At 35.4% G+C, this 26,731-nt stretch overlaps 1 protein-coding gene across 2 annotated transcripts in view; it reads left to right on the top strand.

The window, feature by feature from the left end:
- RALGPS2 (Ral GEF with PH domain and SH3 binding motif 2) overlaps window positions 1-26,731 on the top strand; it is a 163,194-nt gene that overhangs the window by 69,483 nt on the left and 66,980 nt on the right. For both annotated transcript variants that reach the window (XM_030875358.2, XM_030875354.2), the window contains exons 6-8: window positions 6,680-6,769; window positions 10,142-10,234; window positions 17,005-17,131. In XM_030875358.2, the coding sequence (XP_030731218.1) occupies window positions 6,680-6,769; window positions 10,142-10,234; window positions 17,005-17,131 (310 nt within the window). The remainder of the gene's footprint in view (window positions 1-6,679; window positions 6,770-10,141; window positions 10,235-17,004; window positions 17,132-26,731) is intronic.

Here is a 26,731-nt window from a genome sequence, read left to right as displayed (position 1 = left end):
TTCTGTTTGCTAGTATTTTGTTGAGGATTTTTGCATCTGTATTCATCAGTGATATTGGTCTGTAATTTTCTCTTTTTGTAGTATCTTTCTCTGGTTTTGGTATCAGGGTGATGGTGGCCTCATAGAATGAGTTTGGGAGTGTTCCTTCCTCCACAGTTTTTTGGAAGAGTTTGAGAAGGATGGGTGTTAGCTCTTCTCTAAATGTTTGATAGAATTCACCTGTGAAGCCATCTGGTCTGGGACTTCTGTTTGTTGGAAGATTTTTAATTCCAGTTTCAATTTCAGTGCTTGTGATTGGTCTGTCCATATTTTCTATTTCTTCCTGGTTCAGTCTTGGAAGGTTATACCTTTCTAAGATTTTGTCCATTTCTTCCAGGTTGTCCATTTTGTTGGCATAGAGTTGCTTGTAGTAGTCTCTTAGGATGCTTTGTATTTCTGCGGTGTCTGTTGTAACTTTCCTTTTTCATTTCTAATTTTATTGATTTGAGTCCTCTCCCTCTTTTTCTTGATGAGTCTGGCTAATGGTTTATCAGTTTTGTTTATCTTCTCAAAGAACCAGCTTTTAGTTTTATTGATCTTTGCTCTTGTTTTCTTTGTTTCTATTTCATTTGTTTCTGCTCTGATCTTTATGATTTCTTTCCTTCTGGTAACTTTGGGTTTTGTTTGTTCTTCTTTCCCTAGTTCCTTTAGGTGTAAGGTTAGATTGTTTATTTGAGATTTTTCTTGTTTCTTGAGGTAGGCTTGTATTGCTATAAACTTCCCTCTTAGAACTGCTTTTGCTGCATCCCATAGGTTTTGGATCATTGTGTTTTCATTGTCATTTGTCTCTAGGTATTTTTTGATTTCCTCTTTGATTTCTTCAGTGATCTTTTGGTTATTTAGTAACGTATTTTTTAGCCTCCATGTGTTTCTGTTTTTTATGTTTTTTTCCCTGTAATTCATTTCTAATCTCATAGCGTTGTGGCCAGAAAAGATGCTTGATATGATTTCAATTTTCTGAAATTTACTGAGGCTTGATTTGTGAACCAAGATGTGATCTATCCTGGAGAATGTTCCGTGCGCACTTGAGAAGAAAGTGTAATCTGCTGTTTTTGGATGGAATGTCCTATAAATATAAATTAAATCTATCTGGTCTGTTGTGTCATTTAAAGCTTCTGAAAATGAAGCTTTAAAATGAAATTTATTTTCATTTTGGATGATCTGTCCATTGGTGTAAGTGAGCTGTTAAAGTCCCCCACTATTATTGTGTTACTGGCGATTTCCTCTTTTATAGCTGTTAGCAGTTGCCTAATGTATTGAGGTGCTCCTATGTTGGGTGCATGTATGTTTATAATTGTTATATCTTCTTCTTAGATTGATCCCTTGATCATTATGTAGTGTCCTTGTCTCTTGTAACATTCTTTATTTTAAAGTCTAGTTTATGTGATATGAGTACAGCTATTCCAGCTTTCTTTTGATTTCCACTTGCATGGAATATCTTTTTCCATCCCCTCACTTTCAGTCTGTATGTGTCCCTAGGTCTGACGTGGGTCTCTTGTAGACAGCATATATATGGGTCTTGTTTTTGTATCCATTCAACAAGCCTGTGTCTTTTGGTTGGAGCGTTGAATCCATTCACATTTAAGGTAATTATCGATGTGTATGTTCCTTCGACCATTTTCTTAATTGTTTTGTGTTTGTTTTTGTAGGTCCTTTTCTTCTCTTGTGTTTCCCTCTTAGGGAACTTCCTTTAGCATTTGTTGTAGAGCTGGTTTGTTGGTGCTGAATTCTCTTAGCTTTTGCTTGTCTGTAAAGCTTTTGATTTCTCCTTTGAATCTGAATGAGATGCTTGCCAGGTAAAGTAATTTTGGTTGTAGGTTCTTCCCTTTCATCAGTTTAAGTATATCATGACACTCCCTTCTGGCTTGTGAAGTTTCTGCTGAGAAATCAGCTGTTAATCTTATGGGAGTTCCCTTGTATGTTATTTGTCGTTTTTCCATTGCTGTTTTCAATAATTTTTCTTTGTCTTTAATTTTTGCTAATTTGATTACTATGTGTCTCTGCGTGTTTCTCCTTGGGTTTATCCTGTATGGGACTCGCTGCGCTTCCTGGACTTGGGTGGCTATTTCCTTTCCCATGTTAGGGAAGTTTTCGACTATAAACTCTTCAGATATTTTCTCTGGTCCTTTCTCTCTCTCTTCTCCTTCTGGGACCCCTATAATGCGAATGTTGTTGTGTTTAATGTTGTCCCAGAGGTCTTAGGCTGTCTTCATTTCTTTTCATTCTTTTTTTCTTTATTCTGTTCCACAGCAGTGAATTCCACCATTCTGTCTTCTAGGTCACTTATCTGTTCTTCTGCCTCAGTTATTCTGCTATTTATTCCTTCTAGTGTAGTTTTCATTTCAGTTATTGTATTGTTCATCTCTGTTTGTTTGTTTTTTAATTCTTCTAGGTCTTTGTTAAACATTTCTTGCATCTTCTTGATCTTTGTCTCCATTCATTTTCCGAGGTCCTGGATCATTCTCACTATCATTATTCTGAATTCTTTTTCTGGAAGGTTGCCTATGTCCACTTAGTTTAGCTGTTTTTCTGGGGTTTTATCTTGTTCCTTCATCTGGTGCATAGCTCTCTGCCTTTTCATCTTGTCTATCTTTTTGTGAATGTGGTTTTTGTTCCACAGGCTGCAGGATTGTAGTTCTTGCTTCTGCTGTCTGCCCTCTGGTGGATGAGGCTATCTAAGAGGCTTGTGTAAGTTTCCTGATGGGAGGGACTGGTCATGTGTAGAGCCTGGTGTTGCTCTGGTGGGCAGAGCTCAGTAAAACTTTAATTGCTTGTCTGCTGATGGGTGGGGCTGTGTTCCCTCCCTGTTGGGTGTTTGGCCTGAGGCAACCCAACACTGGAGCCTACCTGGCCTCTTTAGTGGGGCTAATGATAGACTATGGGGGGGGCTCACGCCAAGGAGTACTTCCCAGAACTTCTGCTGCCAGTGTCCTTGTCCCCATGGTGAGCCAGAGCCACCACCCCCACCCCACCCCCTCTGCAGGAGACCCTCCAACACTAGCCGGTAGGTGTGGTTCAGTCTCCCCTAGGGTCACTGCTCCTTCCCCTGGCTCCCAATGTGCACAGTGCTTTGTGTATGCCCTCCAAGAGTGGAGTCTCTGTTTCCCCCAGTCCTGTCAAAGTCCTGCAATCAGATCGCAGTAAGCTTCAAAGTCTGATTCTCTAGGAATTCATCCTCCCGTTGCTGGACCCCAGGTTGGGAAGCCTGACGTGAGGCTCAGAACCTTCACTCCAGTGGGTGGACTTCTGTGGTATAATTGTTCTCCCATTTGTGAGTCACCCACCCAGCGATTAAGGGATTTGATTTTTATCGTGTTTGCGCCCCTCCTACCATCTCATTGCACCTTCTCCTTTGTCTTTGCATATGGGATATCTTTTTTGGTGAGTTCAGTGTCTTCCTGTCAATGATTGACCAGCAGCTAGTTGTGATTCTGGTGTTCTCACAAGAGGGAGTGAGAGCACATCCTTCTACTCCACCATCTTGGTTCTTCTCTCCACCACTTTTTAATTTACAGTTTCTCCCTTTATCCTTTTCCTTACTGTTTACCTGTGGAGGAACCTCTAGAGTCTCCCACAGTCTAGACTGCATTCAGTGCAGTTTAATATGTTCTGTGTTTTCTAGAAATTAGCTGCTGGTTCCAAAGGTTCAGTTGGGTTCAGTGCCTTTGGCAAGAGTCTGGGTTGTGTTGGGTTTTTTCATCAGGTCTGTTTCTTGATGTTAGCAGTTGTCTAGATCCGTTATTTGAGGTTGTTAAAAGGTGAATTCTCATTTCATTCTTTTTTATTTATTAGTGGGAATGCTTTTATAAAGAGACATTTTTCCCTCATCTAGTATTTGCATACCCAGAGGTCCATTTCCTATGGCAAGGAAGGATAAATATTGGATTTTTTTCTCTTTATTTAGCAGTTCTGAAGATAATGAATTGGTGTTGTCATTTAACGAAGACCAAGTAGTTTATTTTAATTTTATTTTGAACTCATAAATGTAAACAAAGATGATGTGTTTCAACCCATTGCAATTATTACCCTTATTGAAACTCACATTGTCCCATCTTTGGCCAATGGAAGTCTCTTCAGGTTGGCAGACCCTAGTAATCTTGTTAACAGTTTCTTTGCTATTTGTGTGAAAAGATGTTGCATGTTCATTTTGTCCATCGCCTGCCCTCTGCCTGGAATCAACATTTCTTTAATAAACCTTGGTTTCTTATAGTGGGAAATGGACCTGGGTGCTAAAAATGCTCATTGCTACTAGGGTGACCATAATTTCTAAGCCATTTCAGCAGATATAGCTAGGATATCTATATATCATACACACACAAATATTTAAAGATAAAATATCTCATGAGTTCTTATTAATACTTCTAATTCAAATTCAGGACCAGAGTTTTACTTCACCTCTTCCATATTATATCTGCATATCCTTTCTTCCATACCCCCAATCTGGTTTTCAGGGAACACAGGGCATGATACAGTATCCTGTGTGACTCATTTGCTTTAGCCTACATAACAAATAACAGTCTCAGAATAACAATACTAATACCAATAATATTCCTATAAAGAGGTAACTATATGTTTTGCAAATGTTGTATTTTTTATAATTGTATATATTGTCTGGGCATATAGGCATTATATAACGTACTCTCCTTCTTTTAACCCTCATTACTCTTATTTCTGTGAATAAGTGCATATTTAATGCTCACTACCATCCTCATGTTGATGTTTCTCCAGTCATTTGACTGTCGGAAGCTCGTTTTCCAGGAAATTACTTGGGAAGGGTTCATCGGAACAGTAATTCTTGAGTTTTTTACATGTTGACAAGTTTGCCTGTCCTTTGTATGAAATTTTCTTTCTTGATAATATTTGATATAGTACTCCATTTTTTTTTCTGGCAGAGTGTTGCTATTGAAAAGTCTGATGATAATTAAATTTTCTTTTCCCTAAAAATCACTTTCTCTTTTTGTCTCGGCCTAAAGATTTTTTTCCTCTAAGTCCAGTAATTTCATTAATCTATGCCTCAGTGTTGATCATTCTGGGGCAGTGTTCTCAGGTGTGGTTGGCTTTAGCTGGGACTTTCAACTGGGGAGCACCTACACTTAGCCTTTCTGGCATGGTGCTCTCAGGGTAGTTGGACTTCTTACATGGTAGTTTAGGAGTCCCAGAGAGAATGTTCCAGCAATCAAGGCAGGGGCTGCATGTTCTTTTATGACCTTTTCCTGGAAGCCAGCATCAGTTTTGTTAATTTTCTGTTTCTTGAAGCAGTCATGAGCTTGTCTAGGTTCAACGAGAGGTGACATACACCCCAACTTTCAGTGTGAGGAGTGACAGAGAATTTGTGGCCATGTTTTTAATTTTATTTTTACTTTTATTTTTTTTAATTAAAAAATTTTTTATTGAAGTATAGCTGACTTACAATGTTGTGTTAGTTTCAGGTGTACAGCAAAGTGAATCTGTTACACAAATACATATATCCGCTCTTTTTTAGATTCTTTTTTTTTAATTACCGTAGTATTTGACATAAAATTTAATTAAATCAATGATTATGCAGTTTAGATTGAATCGTAATTAATATTTGCTAAGGTTGTTAAAATATCTAAAGTATAACTTTAGATATACTGTAGAAGTAAACTTTATTAGAATCAGGGATAATTATTGCCATTAGTAGCTCAAGTATAGTAACAAATATAAAGATGGCTTGGTAAAATATATACATTTTACATTTACACATTTGTTTAGAGGTGAAAGTTGCAAGTAAAATCTAAAATATTTCTCACTAAGAAAAGGTGACAAAATATCAGGCAGTGGCTTTATCCTTTGCACTAAGATTTCTAACTGCATCCTGTTTTTAGGTTTGTATAATTTTGAACCAACTGATAGTGCTTTGATTTTGCTTTCATAGTACATGAATATGTTACATACATATTACTTTATATCATATGATAAGCCCACTATTTTCACCAGAGTAGAGCATTTTAGTAATGTTACAGATCTAGTCAGCATTCTGATGAATGATTTTTAATGTTTTTTAAAAGAAATCTTGAAAATGGTTTCATTGAATTAGAAAACATTACATAATTTTAAAAATACAATCTTAATTTTAGAGTGACTTAGATATATTTTTCTTTATGATATTTTATTTTATTTTATTCATACCAGTAAAACTGTACTTGAGATTCTTTACACTTATGATTCTACTCAATGTAAATAAAATGGCAGCATGGGATTACACAGCCACAGTAAAACATACTATAGCATGTTTTACAATGTCTGATCTTAGAGCTTGTCTATTTCTGCCAAAGTGTTTCAAAATACAGCAGAAAACACTTTTATAGTGCTCATGTTGCATCACTCTGGTTTTATTGCATTCTCTTTTCCTTCAAAATTTGTATTAGCTTTTATAAATTAAAAATTGTAGTGATGTTTTTATGTGTGTGTACACACTTATATACATTTCTGTATCTGTCTGTGTATATATGAAGTGTATGCAACATTTGAAGATTGTTTATGTCCTGGTGGTGAATCAAGGGAAAGAGAAAGTATTTTTTTTTAACAGCTATCTGTTTCTCAAATAGCTCTTGTCATTAATTTGATCCTAGTAAGTAAAGAATCTTGCTATTCAACTATTTTTAATTTCTATTTGCAGGTAAGCTTTTGGGTTGTTAGAGAGATTCTTCATGCTCAAACATTAAAAATTAGAGCAGAAGTTTTGAGCCACTATATTAAAACTGCTAAGGTAAGACAAACTTGTGTTTCTATTTTTGAGTTTAATCATTTAGCAACGCTTGTAAGTAAATGTTTGCCTGTGACACTATGTTCACTTTTTATCGACCCTAGAAAATATGGCCTACTGACTAATATAAGTCTGTTTTTTAAATTGAATGCCTGTTTCCTTTGCCTTTTCTTTTATTCCTCCTGTCTTCCTCCCCTTTCTTTTATACTTTTCCTCCCTCTCTGAGAGAAGCTGAATTACATAATATTTGACTGGGCAGAGGTCAGATTATGATGAAGTTTAATATTTATAAAATACTGGTCTATTCTGCAGGCGATTGAAAAAGCCTTATAGGATTAAGTAGGAAAATACGTATCAATTATTTGCCTTTGAAATAGATCACTCTGCCAACCATATGGAGAATGATAAGACTTTATTTTTTTTTAAATAGTATAAATGAGGATGTTAACCAAATACCTTAATTGAGCAACGTAGATAATAGATGCAGCAAGAGAAATAAAACATGGATTTCAAGGATAGTCAAAATTTAGAGAGGAGGATGGAATAGAACATTCAAGATTTTATTAAAATTTGTAACAACTCCAAATTTATGTTAACTAAAAAGAGGTATAATTGTAACCATATCCGTCATTATTCTTATAATAAATGCATAACTTATCTCACCTGTGAACAAAGATGGAATAAAATGAGGATATCATTTTTACAATTGTAAATTATTGTAAAAATGTAATTATTGTAAGTCATAACTCTTACATATTTCCCCCTTGAGCACCTTGGAACAATTGTATTCTAACATTCTATGGCACTAGGTGGCAGAGCTAGCCTTCTGAAAATTTGATATTTTGCAGAAGTGTCATAAAGTTTTTAAAAACATTCTTTGTGATATGTTAGATAAATATTGGGTTTTAGCTAATAGAAGTCCATGACTTTTCTCCATAGATCCTGAATTTGCATTATTGTTTTCTGGTATTTTTGTTAGTTTTTTTTTTTATGTACTTGTTGTATGTTCCACTCAGAACCACCAAATTTTGTCCATCAAACCTGCCATTATCCTCATCAAATAATCATTTAATTCCAATTCAGACTCTTAGGCTTTGAGTTATTTTTGACGGTGTTTACTTTCATCTCAAGCCCTAAATTCATAATTTTTTTGTCTCATTTCTGTCTCTTAAATCCCTGTAGTTAGACTCGCCTTCTGTATTCAGTTTGTTATAAAACTGGCAGGTCTTTCTCTTCTTTTAGTAGGTTGTTTCAGTTACGGTTCTGTAGAGACAGAAAAAAAAAATACACACACACATATATATATGTATATAATGTATAAAAAGATTTAAGGAATTATCTCGTGTGATTAGGTGGGGGGAAACGCAAATCTGAAATCTGTAGGGCAGACAGCCTAGAAACTTGGGCAGGAGTTTCTAGATTTTTGCTGTTATAAGTACCACTGCTTATAAAGCATTCATGTGTGAGTCTCTTGGTGCTCAACTGCAGGTTAAAGCCCTAGAAATATAGAGAGAAAAGACAAATTTATCTTCAAAGAAATGACAGTTACACCACTAACTTTCATTGAATCTGGTGAAAAATAACATTTTTTGTGTGTTGGCTGTTTAGGTTTTCTCTCCTGAAATGTCTGTTCAAGATCTTTGAACAATTTTCTATTATAGTATTGGTCTTTGATTTTTATAGCAGTTTTAAAAATATAATTCCAGATACTAAAGTTCTTTGCTATATTCTTTGCATACATCTTCCTATTTGTGACTTGTCTTATAACTCTTTTCATGTTATCTTTTGATATAGATGCTCTTAATTTTAATAGTCAAATGTATTAATCTGTAACTTTCATTTTCTGATTTAAGAATATCTCACTTAAATATCTTACTCTCACCTCTGAGAATATCAAAGATTTTCTCTTATATTATTCTTTAAAAGTTCTACAGCTTTGATTTTGATATTTAATTCATCTGAAATTTTAGATATAATATGTAGGAATTATGGATTCCAGTTCATATTTTTCCATATGAATAATCCTGTTGGCACCATTTTTTAAATCTTTTTAAAAAGTTCTCTTTCTTTTGTCTGGAAGCATTGTTATGTCATCCTTGTTCTTGAAAAATGCTATTCCAGACTTACAGTTGTTTTTGTTTTTAATTTACTCTACTTGGGATTTCTTGAACTTACTAGCCCTGGGAATTAGTGTCTTTTGGTAATTTGAGAAAATAATCCACCATTATCTCTCATATTGTTTCTACCCCATTGTTTTTTATCATGTCCGTCTGAAGCTCCATTAAGATAAATGTTGGCCTTTTTTGCTCTTCCTTTGATGTCTCTTTACCTTTTATTTCACATTTTTTAAAAGACCCTTTGGCTTTTATGTTGCTTTCTAGATAATGCCTTCATTTTTAATCTTCATTTTATTTGAGGCTAATACCTGATGTTCTCCATTTGTGAATTATTGTTTCCTTGTATTTATCCTTTTCCTTTTCCTTTTTTTCTCTTACTTGAGTTCATATTTCTTGAAATTTTATGGGGGTTCTTTGAGACCTGAGTTAAGGTGGTATTAGTTAGGGTTCTTCAGAGGAATAGAACCCTTCACTTTGCCTTGGTTTTCATATTCAGAACAGGCCATTTTTGCCTTGGAGTCGCTTCATGGTGAGGACAGTTTTTAAATGATAAGACCATTGAGATGTAAGCGTCTGATAGTTTGAAGAAACCTGGGCAATTAGCAATAATTTGACAAAAATAGTAGATCTCTCGGTAAACGGTTGGAACCTAGCATTAGATGGGAGCCTTCTGCACGGAGGCTGTAAAAAGCAAGGTCTGGTATTGGGAAGCAGGTGGATATCCCAACATGAACAAGGAACAAAGGATTTGAAGATTCAGCCAGGAGGAAGCAGGAAATTGAGGAGGGCTATGGAAAGCAGGTTTGAACCCTAGCCCTGGAATAATGGGGATCCGGAGTAGGACACCAGATCAGGATCCTGGGCATGGACGCTTCCTTTAAACTCAGATCATAAGGCAGAGGCTAGTAATATTTCAGTATAAGGAAGGAAACTGCTTACAAGAAATGAGGATGCATGGTCATACCAGGTAACCTTGATACTGAGCCATAATTTTGGTTTTCTTAATGTATTACACAACTAGAGGTAGATTTGTTCCCAGAGCTTGGGGGCAGTGCCAAGTTAGAATGTGGAAGTTCTATTGTGGGCCGAAATCAGCTTACTGTAAATATAGTGGATACCCCAAAGACAAATCTCAACAATGAGGGTAATAAGTACTAGAACACTACCAGTTGCCTAGATTATACTTGTTGTTAAAGTTGTCTTGTATTCATGCTGTTTATTTTTCATCTCTCCTCCCTGCTTTTCTTAAATCTTCCAGAAACTGTACGAGCTGAATAACCTTCACGCACTTATGGCAGTGGTTTCTGGCTTACAGAGTGCCCCAATTTTCAGGTTGACTAAAACATGGGCGGTGAGTAATTTTCCTTAGTTAATGAAAGGTTAGACTTCCTGTTGGAAGTAAAGATGTGTTAGTTCCTTTTATAGTTCTTAGTAAGGTTAATATTATGATAATAGATAAGGATTTTTGAAGTACTTTGTACTGTTCTTTGAAACCTACATACTTTTTTCTCTCTCCTTAAATAAGTATTTCACTAGGCTTGTTAGGTATTTTTTGGGTAAATTAACAACTTGGTGCTTCGTTTCTGCTCTTTAGGAACTCATTTTTCTAGAACCTCTTTAAACATCTTTGACAACATAGCATTTCAAGCTTATTGATGGGAAAGTGTAAATGCAAAAAAAAAAATTGTGTTAATCATGTAAAGATTATGCTTTTGGAAAATTTGAGGAAGATACAAATTGTAATTTTCAAAAAAAATTTTACTGATTCAGATTTCCATTATTTTTTAGTCAATAAACTCTCAGGTTGTTTCCTTAGGAACAATGGGAAATCTGATAGTTAACATGAAAGTAGGCAGTGTTTCTGCACATTGTGGTATTATGCTAATCATATTTGGTTCTATTACTTTAACAAGGTCAGGGTGTGAATTTTTACTTGTGCAAATTTGTGTACTTTTACAGTTGATTAACCGGATACTGGCCTCAAGGTTTCTAGATATTTTTCATTTAGATTTTATATAACTGAAATTTTAGATTCAGTTAAATCTGTTCATATTTAATACTGTTCTTTAATGTAAAAGAGGAATGATTTTGTTTACTACATTTTGTACAAAGGGTTAGTGTGTTCTTACTGTCCTGTAATAAAGACTTGACTGACTTTAAAACACTTTTTTACTTGATAAAATATAACTTTGTTTTTAATTAGCCTAGTGCTGTTTTCACTTTTCATAGTATCTGAAGAGACAGATGTTTCTCATGAAAATCAGGGTAGATTTCTATACTGGAAAAACATTAGCTTGGAACAGTTTATGGTCCTCTTTATATTTTATTTGTATTTTAGAAACACCTGAGTGAACGGTTTTCCTACTCTAAAAATTATTTTTAATGATGACCTTATTTGTTAAAATTTGAACTTAATGAGGGAATGGAAATGATTATAAATGTACAGTTATGAATTCCATCTTTGAAGTTTTAGGGAAAAGAATTATTCTGGTTTATATTGTGGTTTAGAAATGAGATACATTTCCCTCAAGTTAATTTTTATTTTCCTTGAAGTTATTTTCGTTGTCTCCCTCATGTATTGCATGGAGAATAATTTTGTTTAAATTTAGTAACAGCTCTATTATTAATCTGAATAAAATTTTTGGTATTTATATTAAACTTTAAAATATTCCACTTTGTGCCAGGCACTGTCTAATTGCTTGACATGCATAGTGAATGATACAGACAAAGTCCATTCTTGTACAGCTAACATTCTTCTGGGGAAAGATAAGCTGTAAATAAATGAATGATATATCATAAATAGTGATAAACGCTCTGTAGAAAAGTAAAGCAGAGTAAGTGAGATATAAGATACTTCCGTGCTTTCCTTTTTATGATGTGTGGTAAGAGGCTCTGATAAGTGACATTTGGGTAGAGACCTAGAGTAACTGAGGAAAACATTCATGTGCATATCTGAGAGAAGAGAATTCCAAACAAGTAGCCAGTGCAAAGGGCCTGGCAATGTTCACAGAATAGCAGGGTGGTCAGTGTTGGCAGAGTGAAACAAGCTAAGGAGTAGTTGATGACAGGAGCTGAATTCAGAGAGATGGCATCGAATAAGAGAATGCAGATGCAATTTACTGATATTCAGGGAGGTATAGAGAAGGAATGTTGGGGGGGGGTTCTGTCTTATACATATCAGTTTTGAGTTGGCTGATAAAATATTCACGTGGAACTATAAGGTCAGAGTTAGGTATACAAGTTTAATAGAACAGTTAGAGCTAGAGATACATTTTTGTGATCATCAGCATAAAGATAGTATTTAAAACATGAGGTTGTAATCAACAAAGGAAATATCACGGGTAGAAGTTTTCCACAGTCAGGTAAAGAAGGTGTTTCAAGAAAGAGTGCTCACCTGTGTCAAATGAGAACTTTGAGATGACCATTGAATCTGGCAGTTGGAAAGGATTGGTGACCTTGGCAGAGGTGGCTTCAGTACGGTAGTGGGGTGAAAGACTGATTGGATTTGAGAGAATGGTGGAGAAAAAAATGGGACAGTAAGTACAGAGAATGCATTTGAGGAATTTTGCTGTAAAGGACTGGGGTGAGGTCCTGTAGAGAAATCTGGCAGTAGCTGGAGGGAAATAGGATATTAAAGGTTCGTGGTGTTTTGTTTTCATTTTGAAGATGAGATCCATGACAATATATTTGTATGTTGGTGCAATGATCTAATATAATAGAATGAGGAAATAGTAAGAGAAAAAAGAGTCACTCCAGTGATACCTACTAGATTAGGCACGAGGGAATGAGGTCCAGTACTCTAGTGGGGCAGGAACAGTTTATCCATTTTAACAGGAGAGAAGGGGATGCATTTGGTTACAGACACAGGTATGTTGGTAGATTTGGTGGTGGGATTCTGCAGAAGTTCTTCTGATGCTTTATTTCATAAGACATAAGAAGCAAGGTCATTAGTTGAGAGTGGGGGAGGTCTTGGTTTGCAGAAGGAGGAAAGGATGAAAGTCATCTAGGAGAGTGTGAGAGTGAATTAACTAGAGAAACATTGTAGGTTTGGTAGGTCTTATGAAGGTCCATTTGAGATTTTTGGTCGGGAACTTACAGTGAAACCAGTCAGGAAAGTTATGTACTCTCCAGCCAGGTTCAGGTGTTCAGCATTAACCTGGAGAAGTGCAGATAATTGTATTTAAGCAGAGATGGAATTTTTTTAGGCTTGTTTGTACCACAGAGGGGTCAAGGATAGTATAAGAGATAAAGTAGTCAAAAGTAAAAGTTGTTTTAGTGATAGACGAGGAGTTTAACCCAAGTAAAAGGAAAGAGATAATGAACATTGAAAAGGTAGTATGGTAACTGGTGGAAATCCTGGTGCCCTCAAATATTTATTGGGTTCAGGACGTCCTAGGGAGTGGAGGCTGAGTGGTGGAAGATGAGATGATTCAAAGAGGAGTGAAGAAACTTAGAAACCAGGGTATTGGGAGTATCGTCTGTATAAAGACTGCAGTCATCAGGATATAAGAATAATATTGGTTCATAGACTCTTCTTCTCCAACTACCAAAATCTTAATGATGGGAAAATAACTTGTAGCTCTATTAATGACAGTAATATAAGTGTTGTAATCTAGTGTTCTTTTGTCCAGTACTATAGCCACTAGCCACATGTGGCTATTAAATTTAAATCCTTAGGATTAAATAAAATTTAAGGTTCAGTTCCTTAGTCTTTCTAGCCATGTTACAAATGCTCAGTAGTCACATGTGGCTAGTGGCTATTGTATGGACAGCACAGACGTAGAACATTTCCATCATCACACAAAATTTGATTGGACAGCACTGATCTAGTGCTTGAACTTAATTAGAAGCTGGAAGATTTTGGGGAGGATAGTGTGACAATAAGCTGGAAGGAATTGTGAAGAGAAAGGAGGAAGAACGGCACCTAACTGAACTCCAGACTGATGTTACAACGTTTGTAAGAAAAGAAAGAATGCTTCAAGAAAAGGTCAAAGATGGGACTTTTGCAGAGAACGGACCCTGAGTCCTAGAGGGTACAGTTGGAAAGGATTGAGAGGGGTAGGGTATCGGGTCACGTTAGAAGATAATAAAGATCATATGAATGAAGAATTGAGAGTGTTTGGGGTTTTCTTTAAAACCGACAAAGGGAATGTACCAGAAAAAATCCAAGTGGGGGAAATATTAGCAACGTTCGCTTTAACATCAAGGAAAAGGATGCCCATTTTCACCGTTTCTATTCAACATAGAGATCTTAGCCAGCACAGTCAGAAAAAAATGATTAGAAATAATAGGATTTATCCTCAAAAAATTAGAATTACATAGAGTTACCATTTATCCATCAATTCCACTTCTGGATGTATACCCAAAAGAACTGAAAGTGGGGATTCAAACATATTTTTACACCAGTGTTCAAAGCAGTATGATTAACAATAACCAAAAGGTATGAACAATCCAGATGTCCACCAACAGGTAAATGGATGTACAAAATGTGGTATAAACATAGCATGAAATATTATTCAGCCTTAAAAAGGAATGAAATTCTGACACATACTGCACCATGGATAAATCTTGATGATATTATGCTAAATGAAATGAGCTAGACACAATAGGACAAATACTGAATGATTCCATATATATGAGGTCCCAAGAGTAGTCACATTGGTTGAGACAGAAAGTAGAAGGTGGTTACCAGGGCCTGGGAGGAACAAGCAATGAGGAGTTTCTGTTTAATGGGTGTGGAGTTCCAGTTTGGGAAGATGAAAAGAGTTCTGTCCTTGGGTGGTTGCAGTGATTGGCCGATGATGCTACTAAACTATATACTTCAAAATGTTTAAAGTGGTAAATATTATGTATATTTTACCACAGCCTTTTAAAATAGTCTTCTGAAAACAAGTCTCTGCTATGCCACTGGAGATTGAATCCTTTCAATCTAGTTATTGATTTGTTATGAAAATTCCAAAATATAAGTTATTTTTATACATGTTAGACTGTGTGGTTCTTTAGTTTTGTGTTTCAGATGTGTCAAGATCAGTTATGAGTCCCAAGTAATTTGTTTCTCCTGATACTGTACCAGAGTTTTAGAATGATTGACTTTGGAAAAAAAGAATAAGTTTCTTTTTATCCCTGCTATGTCATGTCAGTATATTTTGCACATTTAAATGCTTTGTTATGTGGGAGAGAAAAGGATGTTTGGATTTACAGGTCACTCAAGCAGAGAGTTGCACCTAATCTTGAAAATGCTGATCAAGTGTGTTGAAGCTGGGCCACAAAAAGCTGTGAAACCAGTGTTTCAGACCCTGGAAAATCTATCTAAAACATTCAGGCAAAGAACTCCTTGAACTCTTGTGTTTTAAAGAGAGAGGGATATTGGTCAGACATTTTCTTGATAAAGATTATCCAATGGTAATCTGCCTCTTGGAGCCTGTGAAAAATAGATTCCAACATCAATTCCAACTGTACTACTTGTAATACTAGAAAGAGCAGGTGTTAGAGTTTTCTGTCTCCAGGACCAGACTGAAAAACAGGACCCTGAAAAACAGGACCTAGTCTTTGTGAGTGGATGACTGATGAGTGTTGATATGTACTGCTTCTCCTTTGAATCTCAGTCACCTCATCTTTAAATCAATCCTCTGACTTTTCTGTTAACCTCATAGGAGAATTAGAATTTTATTGGTGGAAGTGTTTTGCCTACTATAAAATAACGTAAATATTTTATGATACAAAGTGAAATCTGATTACATCATAATGAAATAGTAACTTCACATATTTAAAGAGAAAAAATTTTTTCAGAGTCTTTGGAATACTTAAAAATACATATTTTCTGAATCTTTTAGTTAATACTTTTTGGGTGACTGACCCTGCTTTTCTTTTATTCCCCTTGATAGCTCCATTTTTTCTCAAAGGGCACCCACTACAAATCTACTCCTCAAGCCTCCTAAAACAGCTGCTGTTGATTGATCAACTGTATGCAATATAGCACTGATCAAAGGGATCAAAGAAAAAAATGTCAAAAATCCAAACATGTAAATCATAGTTGTTTTTCTTTTCTTAATTTATTTATTTAATTTATTTATTTTTGGCTGCATTGGGTCTTCATTGCTGTGCATGGGCTAGAGCGAGGGCTACGCTTCATTGCGGTGTGCAGGCTACTCTTCATTGTGGTGCGTGGGCTTCTTATTGTGGTGGCTTCTCTTGTTGCAGAGCACGGGCTCTAGAGCACAGGCTCAGTAGTTGTGGCACATGGGCTTAGTAGTTGTGGCACACAGGCTCAGTAGTTGTGGCTCACGGGCTTAGTTGCTCCGCGGCATGTAGGATCTTCCCAGACCAGGGCTCGAACCCATGTCCCCTGCATTGGCAGGTGGATTCTTAACCACCGTGCCACCAGGGAAACCCTAAATCATAGTTTTATAGTTACTGGTAGAACTAGCCATGATTAGATTTATCAAGGAAAATTATTACTTAAATTATGAAATGCAGTATTTATTTCTTAATGATTATGTAAGATTTATCTTTGAAGAGGCAGGGGACAATGCATGAAAATATTTGGGCATTTGAGCTGAATATGAATACATAATTATTATTATTTTATTTTTTATTTTTTTGCGGTACGCGGGCCTCTCACTGTTGTGGCCTCTCCCGTTGCGGAGCACAGGCTCCGGACGCACAGGCTCAGCGGCCATGGCTCACGGGCCTAGCTGCTCCGCGGCATGTGGGATCTTCCCGGACCGGGACACGAACCCATGTCCCCTGCATCGGCAGGCGGACTCTCAACCACTGCGCCACCAGGGAAGCCCCATAATTATTTTAAATTAGGAAAATGATTAATAAAAATTATTTAGCCATTTAAAATAGTAAAGATAAGAAATAATGTATAATTTACTACTTAGTAAGTTAATTATTTTATGTACATACAAAGTATATTGTATTTTAAAAATAATGAATTTGGGTTTATTATATTAATAGACATGTTTGATTTTGTTTTATTTATATACTACCAAAATATAATTAAAGAAGATATAACTTTGAAATTAAAATTCAAATTTATAGTAACTATAACTTCAAGTCTTTGCTATAATAAAATTGGATTCGGAAATAACTTAGGCTTTTCTGTTTGTTTTTTAGTTATTAAGTCGAAAAGACAAAACTACCTTTGAAAAATTAGAATATGTAATGAGTAAAGAAGATAACTACAAAAGACTCAGAGACTATATAAGTAGCTTAAAGATGACACCTTGCATTCCCTATTTAGGTGAGTTACATCATGTGTGTTCATTATGCCTGGTTGTTGCTCTGCCTTAATCAGTAGTTTATATAAAATTCAATATATTTTAAAAGTTCGTGTGTCCTTTAAAGAAATTAAAGGATTGTTAAGTTGAAAAAATAGACTAGAGGAATGTGTTAACTTATTACCTGGAGTGTATTTTCATGTCTTCTTAGAGATGGACCATATGGTAAAGCAATATGTTTTACCTATTTTAGTAATGCTTTTAAAGAATGAACCAATAGTTTGCCGTGAAGTTTAATGCTGTCAAAATATTTAACATTAACTAAAGAAATTGATCAAAAGATTTAATGAATTTATTTTCAACATTGTGAGTTCTCGCTTTATGTAGTTGGCAGATATTTTACAGTGAATTATGAAAAGCAGTCTCAATGAATATTGGTGTTACTGTTTTCCTGGAAGAAATTAGCTGTTTAGCTGTGGAACTTTAGCTCAGTGCTGAGACAGACAAATCTGTATTTGACATATTATTTGCCTAAGAATGTATCTCTTTACTGTATAGTTTACAGTGTTGATGAATTCCAAGAAGTATTGAACCTAAACATTATAAGCTTATGTTCAACAAAATATGAATAGTAGTGCCTTATTAGGTATTTGAATAAAAAAGACTGAAACTATACCATTTTAAATGTATATGTAAATTTAAATACAGAAAATACTTTATATTATATACACCTAGTATATGCATTAAAATAAATTGGTCTGATCCCATGTAGAGAGTAATCAAATGAAAACATTTGCTTTGTCCCAGTATCCCCTTTGCTCCCCTATTTCCACTTTGTCTTTTATGTAACTACTCATACTGGATTTCACCATAACTATTTTTGAAAATAATGGAAAAAGCTGTTACTAGTTTAGGAGACTCTACAGTGTAAACTTTGAAGTCTTTACAATACCAGTGACCGGAAGACAAAGTAGGGACAAAGACAGTTGATGACACTGTCATTCAGCTGCTCTACGGCATCAGCCTTAGTTTGTCAGAGAAGACTTGAACTTATTAGACCATTGTGGGACATTCTAGAATTCCAGTGATAATGGGGAATGTTGTACACCCTGAATTGAAGGCAGAATACTCCTATGCATTGTATAGATAGTGGCCACTACATACCATTTGTCTGTTTCTTTGATAAATAGTTCAGGGCCATAATAAGCATGACTCAGTCAGAGAGGCTGTAAGCTGGATATTAGGAAAGACATTCTGCATGTGCTTCACTTTTTACCACTTGTCACCTTGGCTGTGCCCATTCTTGAAAGATGTAATTTGGGGAGCGGAAGAATAGAGGATTTTAAAAAGTCATCAATATCTTCATACTCCATAAAAACATAAACTTTTTATAGCATAAAGAACATTAGACTGAGAATTGGGAACCATAAATTCCAAAATGGCTCTACCATACTAACTTTTCAAGTCATTGAATTGTCTTCTTTAAGCCTTGTTTTCTTTACCTAGAAATAGCACACATAGGACCAGAATCATGTTCTTCTTAAGGCTGGCTGGGACCACAGTGGTCTCTTGTATCTAATTCACTTATATTACAATTGAGAAAACCGAAGTCCAGAAAGGTAAAAGAGCTGGCTCATAATCCTAAAACCTAGGTAATGACAAATCTGAAGTTCTGATCTAGCATCTTTCCAATTATACCTGCTAAACTCTCATTCTAAAATTTACTGATTCTATGATTGCATTTTTTTCTCATTGAAATGTTTTTCTCAAATTTCATAATTTGTATTTTTTAGAAAAAGATTATTTCCTATTGAAAATGAGAAAATAACAATATAAATCCTTGTGCTCTGATGTCTAGTTCAGAGGTCTTTGTTTTATATTTATTCACAGTAGAGACTTCAGTACAAGATTTGATGTTGTCTGTGCATGTGCACATAAGCGTACTCTCATGCACGTACAGGGGCGGGGTGGGAAATCGTTGAAATAGTGGAATCTGGAAAGGTTTTCCATTAAAGAATATACCTGTTTTCTCCCAGCACTGGTACCTAAAACAGAGTAATTGTTCCTGTGGGTTAAAGCAAATGAGGCAAATACTGAGGTGCAGAAGTTGGTTTGGAGAAAATAATAGAACCATGATCTTTCCTGTGTCTTCAGTTTGGTCTCCATTGACTCCTCAATTCAGTTCTTTTTCAGTTTATATATTTTCATGACCCAGAATCTCCCTTCTCACTATTACCTGTAATTTTGTGAGAGGTTGATGCTAGTTATTTCTGCTTATTGAAATTCTCCACTTGTAGCACCAGTCTCTCTTGATTTGCCTTCTGCGTTTCTGGCTTTTGTTTTATCGATTTCTCTTTCTCTGCCTTTCTCTTAAATCTGTTCTTATAAAGGTCTCAGTCCACTTCTTTTCTTCCTCTATACGCTCACTTGGAGTAGTCTCATGCAGTTTTTTTCTGTATATTGCCTGATGACTCCCAAATCTTAGACTAGACCTGTACATCTAATTGTCTTTGTAATTCCTGCAGCCTGGTAACATTTTAGGTACTCAAATACTCAAATACTGATTGAACGAGATATGTATTGGTAACTCTTAATTTAGCATGTTCAGAAGTAAATTCATCGTTTTTCCCCTTCTTCCATACCTGATCCCCATCTTATTTCCTGGCTTAGTCTACTAGTGATCACAGTGTTGCATTATCTGCACTGCTCCACCACCCTAGAAACCTGGGGGTTTTGTTTGTGTTTTTTTTTTTTTTTACTGGATTTCTCCTCCTCCACTTCTTATATTCTCTGTTGACGCAAGATGCATGTTTCTGAGGGTTATTCAAGAACTAGAAGCCAAAAGGGGGGGGTGGGAAATGGCAAAAACTTAAAATAGAGAACATACACTTTAGCATCTACATAATTTTATACATTGGATTCTTCATATAATTATTCATCCCTATACCAATTTGTGAAGAAGCATCTGAGAATGTAAGATGATTGTGGAACATTTGGCACAAACATTTGGTAGACTTGGGAAGGGAAAGTGAAACATTGAAACGTTTGTCAGACAAGTTATTGTGACTCAGTTTAGTTCATTTCCAGCATGAAAATCGTCTTTTTAATGTAGTGACAGTTTCATTTTATCGCAAACTTTGAGATTAACTGTATTCATTCCATCTATCAAAACATACATGCTTTTCCTAAGAAAATGTGAAGCATTTTCAACTTCATACAACTTTTTGACTGCTTGATTTATTTATGTCATAGACAGCTGGTTCATTTTCTCATTCCTAATCTTCAATACCGAAGTGTATTGAAGAATGAAGATTTTACAGTAGTTTATATCCTGTTAATATTTACATTGTTCATATTTTGTTCTAATTTAAAATGAATTAGGATTGTGATTTTTAAATTTAACTTTTCTTTATTTCAGAATTTTTTACCAGTCATATTAAACTAGGCCCAGTGCAGATAGATGCCAAAAATGTCAACATTTACAAGATGCTGTACATTTGATAGGAGAGAACCTGTCCCGAAGACATTTGAAAGATAATGCTCATTATTCATATTGGTAGCTTCTATTTAACTATCTGTCTTCAAATATACAGAATTTGCATAATGCTACCCTTCATCCACTATGTCTGCAAAGTTTCTTTTGGAACAAATGTATCAATCAAAAGAATCTGTCTACAGTGCACAGAGAAAAGGTGAAGGCTAATTATCTGTTTCTTAACATGAGAGACATGATCCAAACTGTTGGTGTTTTTGCCCCTAAAAATTATGATCAGGACCAACCATTTTTTGTGAAGCTTAAAAAAGAATATGGAGGTTTGTATGCTGACAAAACTCTTATTTTGATACTGCCAGATTTATTTATAATTCAATGTGGATTAAATTATAAGAAGTAGAAAATGTTTTCTTGGCTTTCAACTCATCATCCCTTGAAAAATTGTCTCTTCTGTTGGTTTGCATTCAAGGTAAAAATTAGTCAGCCTGGACAATATAGTGAAAAATTCTTAGACTAAGGATACAGTTTTTCTGGAGAGAAATAGTTTGGCAAATCTCAAGGAAAAAATTGTTTTATATGAGAATTATTGCTTTAAATCTGAAAATCATTAACAGCACTCATTTGTTCTTGTCATTGGAGAACAATCTTAAGGAGCTTATTGCAGAATTTGGCATGGGAAGTTTTGCTTTGCTGGAGAGAGAGAAAAAGAACATTGTGCAAAAATAATTTAGTTGTATGAAACATGATAAATATTCTTTCATGTGCATTTTCTAACCTCATTTCTACTTTATTTATGTAATTTTGGGAAGATGCAGTAGCTCAACCAGCTTAGGTGGTTTTCTGAGAAGGAAAGCATATGTTTTTAGAACTATGGAAATAAGTTGTTGCAGTTCTATACATTGCTTTCTATTAAGTAGAAGCAGAATGTTACAGAGAAGTCTTTTTAAACTCTCCTGCCCTTCTGTAGGACATGAGTACACTGTTTTGATGTGTCTACGTATGACTCCATCTCTTGTAGAGAAAGTCCCCTGCCCCAACTTAAAGATTTTCATAATAGGCCTTTTTTTTTTTTTTTTTTAAGAAGAGAAAAGCTGTCCTTATATCCATCTGTAATATGGAATATAGTGCCCCTCTCATCCCCTGTCCTCTGACAAGCACCATTTTGTTTTCATTAATCTCTTTCCCTCGGCAGTGTACAAGCCCTGAATTTGTCTTGGTCCAGGGCTCTATGTTTAGCATATAGAATAAAAGCAGGCACTTACTTACTTATTGGTTGACTTAATTAATTATATGATCCCTTTCTGGCTCTTCCCATTGTTCCAGCAACTTCTTTTGTTTTAAATACAATACATTTATTTGCATGCACTTTTGTATACCACTCCCTGCCCACCCCCAGTTTTCTTTTTGGTGCATCAGCTGGCCATCCAGTGTTTGCTTAGCTCTATTCTTGGTGATAGATGTAGAACAGGGATCAAAATGGACTTTGTTCCTTCCTTTGTGGAACTTAACATCTCTTTAATGCCAAAGGCTCAAGTTGATGTCATTACCTTGTGAATAATCTCTCCTATATCCTATGTCATGAAAGAGGTACATAGCATTACCAGGCCTTGATAGCGGTGTCCTCATCACAGCTAATGAGATGTTTAAAGCATGCCTAAATTTACAAGGACTTTCAGATTTTATCTGATCCTCTTTTATGTTTCACTAGTTTTTAACCTATGTTGATCTCTGAGTAGAATATAGTTCTTTAGTTTTACGTTAGTTTGAGAAATTTTTGCTAATCTATGTATAAATATTTTCAAAAATAGTAGCTTTTTATTCGCATTTCTATTCAGATAATTTCAACAAAGTCCAAAGCTTTCTGCAGCTCTCTGGGAATTAATGAGATTGTTTTCCTGCCCCATTGGTAGAATTTTACTTGGTTAAAATGTATAGAAGTCTCTGACACTGATCTCAGAAATGCCTAATGGTCAAAAAATGTCATTGGCTTTTCATATTTTAAGAGTTTTATTCCATTTTCCTTTCTTTTGTTTAATTTGTATATAATACACACCACGGATTACTTTACCTTATTCTTCTCGTTAAGATTACATATTGAATTCTAAAACAGCAATAAAGCATGTTCAGTCATTTTCTTTTGAATCTTGAGAATGAGCTCTGACCAAATGGCAGCTAGCCCTAGCTTTTTCTTTAGCCAGAATTACATTCCCATTTTCCATTACCTCATTGATATCCCCTTTTACCCTCATTCTTTTTTATATATTTAAAATTCTTCTAACATTCGTTAATAGTATATTTTCTGAAGTTTACTTTAGACCACTCAAAGACTTGTGATGTAAAAGGGCTGGGGGGGCTTCCCTGGTGGCGCAGTTGTTGAGAGTCTGCCTGCCGATGCAGGGGACACGGGTTCGTGCCCCGGTCCGGGAAGATCCCACATGCCGCGGAGCGGCTGGGCCCGTGTGCCATGGCCGCTGAGCCTGCGTGTCCGGAGCCTGTGCTCCGCAACGGGAGAGACCACAACAGTGAGAGGCCCGCGTACAGCAAAAAAAAAAAAAAAAAAAAAAAAAAAAAAAGGGCTGGGGATGGGGTTACATTGATTTCTTTCCCATTTTCATAGTTTTTCTCTTAGTGGCCTTGTATCTTTAAAAAAATATCATGTGTAGAAGCTATACAGATCTGCATTTTAATCATAAACAGAATCAGGTTCCCCCAGTTGCAGCAGCTTTGCCAGTAGTGTTTCCAACAGCTGATATTTCAGTAATGTATTTTGTAAATTTTTTAGCAAACCTTAACAGGAGACTAATAATAAAAATCTTAATAAGTAACATTTATTTGCAACTTAATCCTCTATGCCCAACACTGTATACTTCACATAAATTATCTAATTCTTAACAACAATGTATGAGATACATGATATTATTCATATATTATAAGTGAAGAAACTGGGGCAAGGGAAGTTAAATTCACTTGCTATAAAGATATGCATTATAACCATTTCATTTATAGTTCAAAGAAAGCATTGTGGAATTATATTAATATTTTGGAAATCTGTCCTTAGTTTTAATTTTGAGTTCATTCTTCAGTCTTTCCTGTAATTATCTATAGAATTACGATGTAATAACTATTGACCCCACTGATAAAATTGAAAACTGAGCTTATTTTTAGATGGCTTTTTGAGGAGGGGTCATGGCATCATCATGGTAAGTGGAATCATTCTTTTCTTATTTTCTCAGACACTAAATAAAAGACTAAAAAATTGTTAGGATGTAATCATTTTTAACTTACCATTGATTAATTTAAATATATAAAAATCATATCACATTAGTAAAGGTTTACAAGTAATTTGAAACATTTTCATGATTGTGGAAGTTTTTACAGGCTTATTATATTATTACCAGTAGGAGTCCTAAGAAATATAATGCTAGAAGAATTAGCACTCCTGTATCATGACTCATAGAGTCAAGTGAATATTAGACTGAAAATTTGATCTTTATACTCAACCAGACTTGGAGCCTGAGGATGAGCTTGTTAGTTCATATCTACTAAATTTCAGGATGGTTTCTAATATTGGCCTTATCCAATATCTCATGTTTTAAAAGTCTACTTCAGAGATGCCAAGTTTCCTTGACATTGATGGATGGTATCCCATTGAGTGGAGAATATAGAGTCTAAGTCATTTTTAGGATAAGCTTCATTTCATTTATTAAAAATAACTAAGCATAAATAATTCTTCTGTAAACCAGCTGCAAGGTTATAGCTCAATCCTACTGAATGTCAGGCAACCATACCTTATTCCTTGGTAACCTGTAAAGTAGCTAGCTATCGGACCTTGCCTGCCATACATGTGACTTATCTAATCTCTGACAAGATTCTCATTAGGCTGAAATCCCTTACTATAGCTATTCTTACCTTAATTTTTCTTACGGCCCATTCTCTTAACTACCTGCTGTAGCAGCTGACATAGCTCTGTTAGGTTTGCAAATGAAGATCATGGATCAGTGTAATTTTGCACCTGAAAATTTGGATATATTGTTTCTTTTAGTACATTTATTACTCACTCTATGCAAGGCACCGTGATAGGTAATGCAGAAAGTACATAGATGAGCAGTAGTAATCTGGTACTTAAAGGCTACTGAGTACTTACTAGTGTCAGGCATTATTCTAAATGTTTTACCACATGTATTACCTCCTTTGATTTTCACAGTAACTACGTGAGCTAGGTACTGTTGTTATCTCCATTTTATAGATAACAAAACTGAGGCAGGAATACATAAATTGCCCCAGGGAACACATGTACCTGGTAGATTTGGGCCACAAACCCAAGCAGTTCTGCCTTTAGGACCTATGCTTAGCTATGACATAATACTGCTTCTTTTTTTTTTTCCTTTGCGGTACGCGGGCCTCTCACTGCTGTGGCCTCTCCCGTTGCGGAGCATAGGCTCCGGACACGCAAGCTCAGAGGCCATGGCTCACGGGCCCAGCCGCTCCGCGGCATGTGGGATCTTCGCAGACCTGGGCACGAACTCGTGTCCCCTGCATCGGCAGGCGGACTCTCACCCACTGCGCCACCAGGGAAGCCCAATACTGCTTCTTATTCCTTGATCTCAAGGAACTCACTTGCCTAAGTCATTCTTAAGCTTTCCAGGAACTTCAGAGCAGAGCTATATCACCTCTATAAAGGAGAGCACAATGCACCCTGTGGCCAAGGCAGTTAGCATTCAGCACAGTTTTCTAGTTTGTTGACTTTCACATGATTCTAGCTTTAATAATATTCCTCTTCTGTGAAAATTCTCTAAGACTTGTCTTTAATAGGGTTTTGGATGTTTAAGTGAAATGCTGTAGTTCTGCAAATAAATGGAATTCCCTAGTAAAATTTTATTCAGTTAAGATTTGATGAAACAATTAGATGCCTAATTTCTCCCAGAAATCTTACAGCAGATTCTTCTGGTTCTGGGGGTGGTGGAGAGGGACTTCAACGCCATCCCGAAAGGACCACAGGTAAAACAAAGAATAACATCAGGGTTTCAGGGTTTGATGTTCTCTTACCTTCTTTCACCAGAAGTTTTATTTTGAGATGTGGCAGAGCAAAAACATTGGTCGTGTTGATGGACTTGAGTTGTTCAGATAATTATCTTCAGTTTTGATTGGTTGAGCAAAAGTCTCAAGAGATTTCTCTAAAATTTTTAGTTCACAAATGAATTAAGGGAAGGTCAACTCTAAGCAGAACATAATTTCTAGAAGAAAATTGTTCTGGAAGATTGGTAATAAAGTTGTTAGTTGCAAAGATGAGTTAAAGATACACACACACACACACACTGGAATTGGCAGTTTGGACTAGCCAAACCCCTGTGTATTCCATTCTGAAGCTGTTGAATCTCAGTATTGGAAAAATATCTAACAGTTTCTTGAAGTTGTTTTAGTCTCACCCATAAGTATGCAGTAATGCTTGTAAAGCTGTCCAAGCTTTCTGACTTGACTAGCAGACAAGTTTTTTCTAAATAGTAAAGATCAGTAAATTAGGGAGGGAAAAGTATTAATAAATAAACTTAGAGTTATAATTCAGTTCTTTAAACCATTGGCTCACTAAATATTCTGCACTTTTGTAATATCAACACTTTACTGATATAACAACATAAATAGATTTCAGGAGATTTTGATGTTCAGCAAATCATATGAAGATAATATTGAAAAATTCATTTGTATATTTCTGTTTTTATAAATTGACCATTTAAATACGGCATACATTATTTTTTTGTTTTTAAAGATATGTATTTTAATACTGTGGGTTTCTTAATTCTTTTGGGAAATTGACATAAAATATATTGTCAAGAATTCATACTTAATCATTTCATGTGAAAGGCACAAATTCACTTTGAAGTAACTTTTATTCAATGTAGAATGTTGACAAAACTAGAGTTTTCTTCTAATTTCCTGTCTATATTTTTATAAATAAAATGTATTATTTTGCTGAAATCTTAAAATTATTTTTCCATTGGAAGTTATAGCATTTTCATAAAGTTTTTAAATAAATTGATAAGGATCTTGAACATGATTGAATTTTGATTTAAAATAAAGCTAAAATTTGTTTTACATTGTGGCAAATATTTACATTTTAGAGAAGAAACTTTGC

The sequence above is a fragment of the Globicephala melas genome, chromosome 1 (assembly GCF_963455315.2).
Source record: "Globicephala melas chromosome 1, mGloMel1.2, whole genome shotgun sequence".
NCBI classification, from domain to species: Eukaryota; Metazoa; Chordata; class Mammalia; order Artiodactyla; family Delphinidae; genus Globicephala; species Globicephala melas.
Note: the sequence above shows the minus strand (reverse complement) of the source record. Positions and strands in the feature narration are given on the sequence as shown.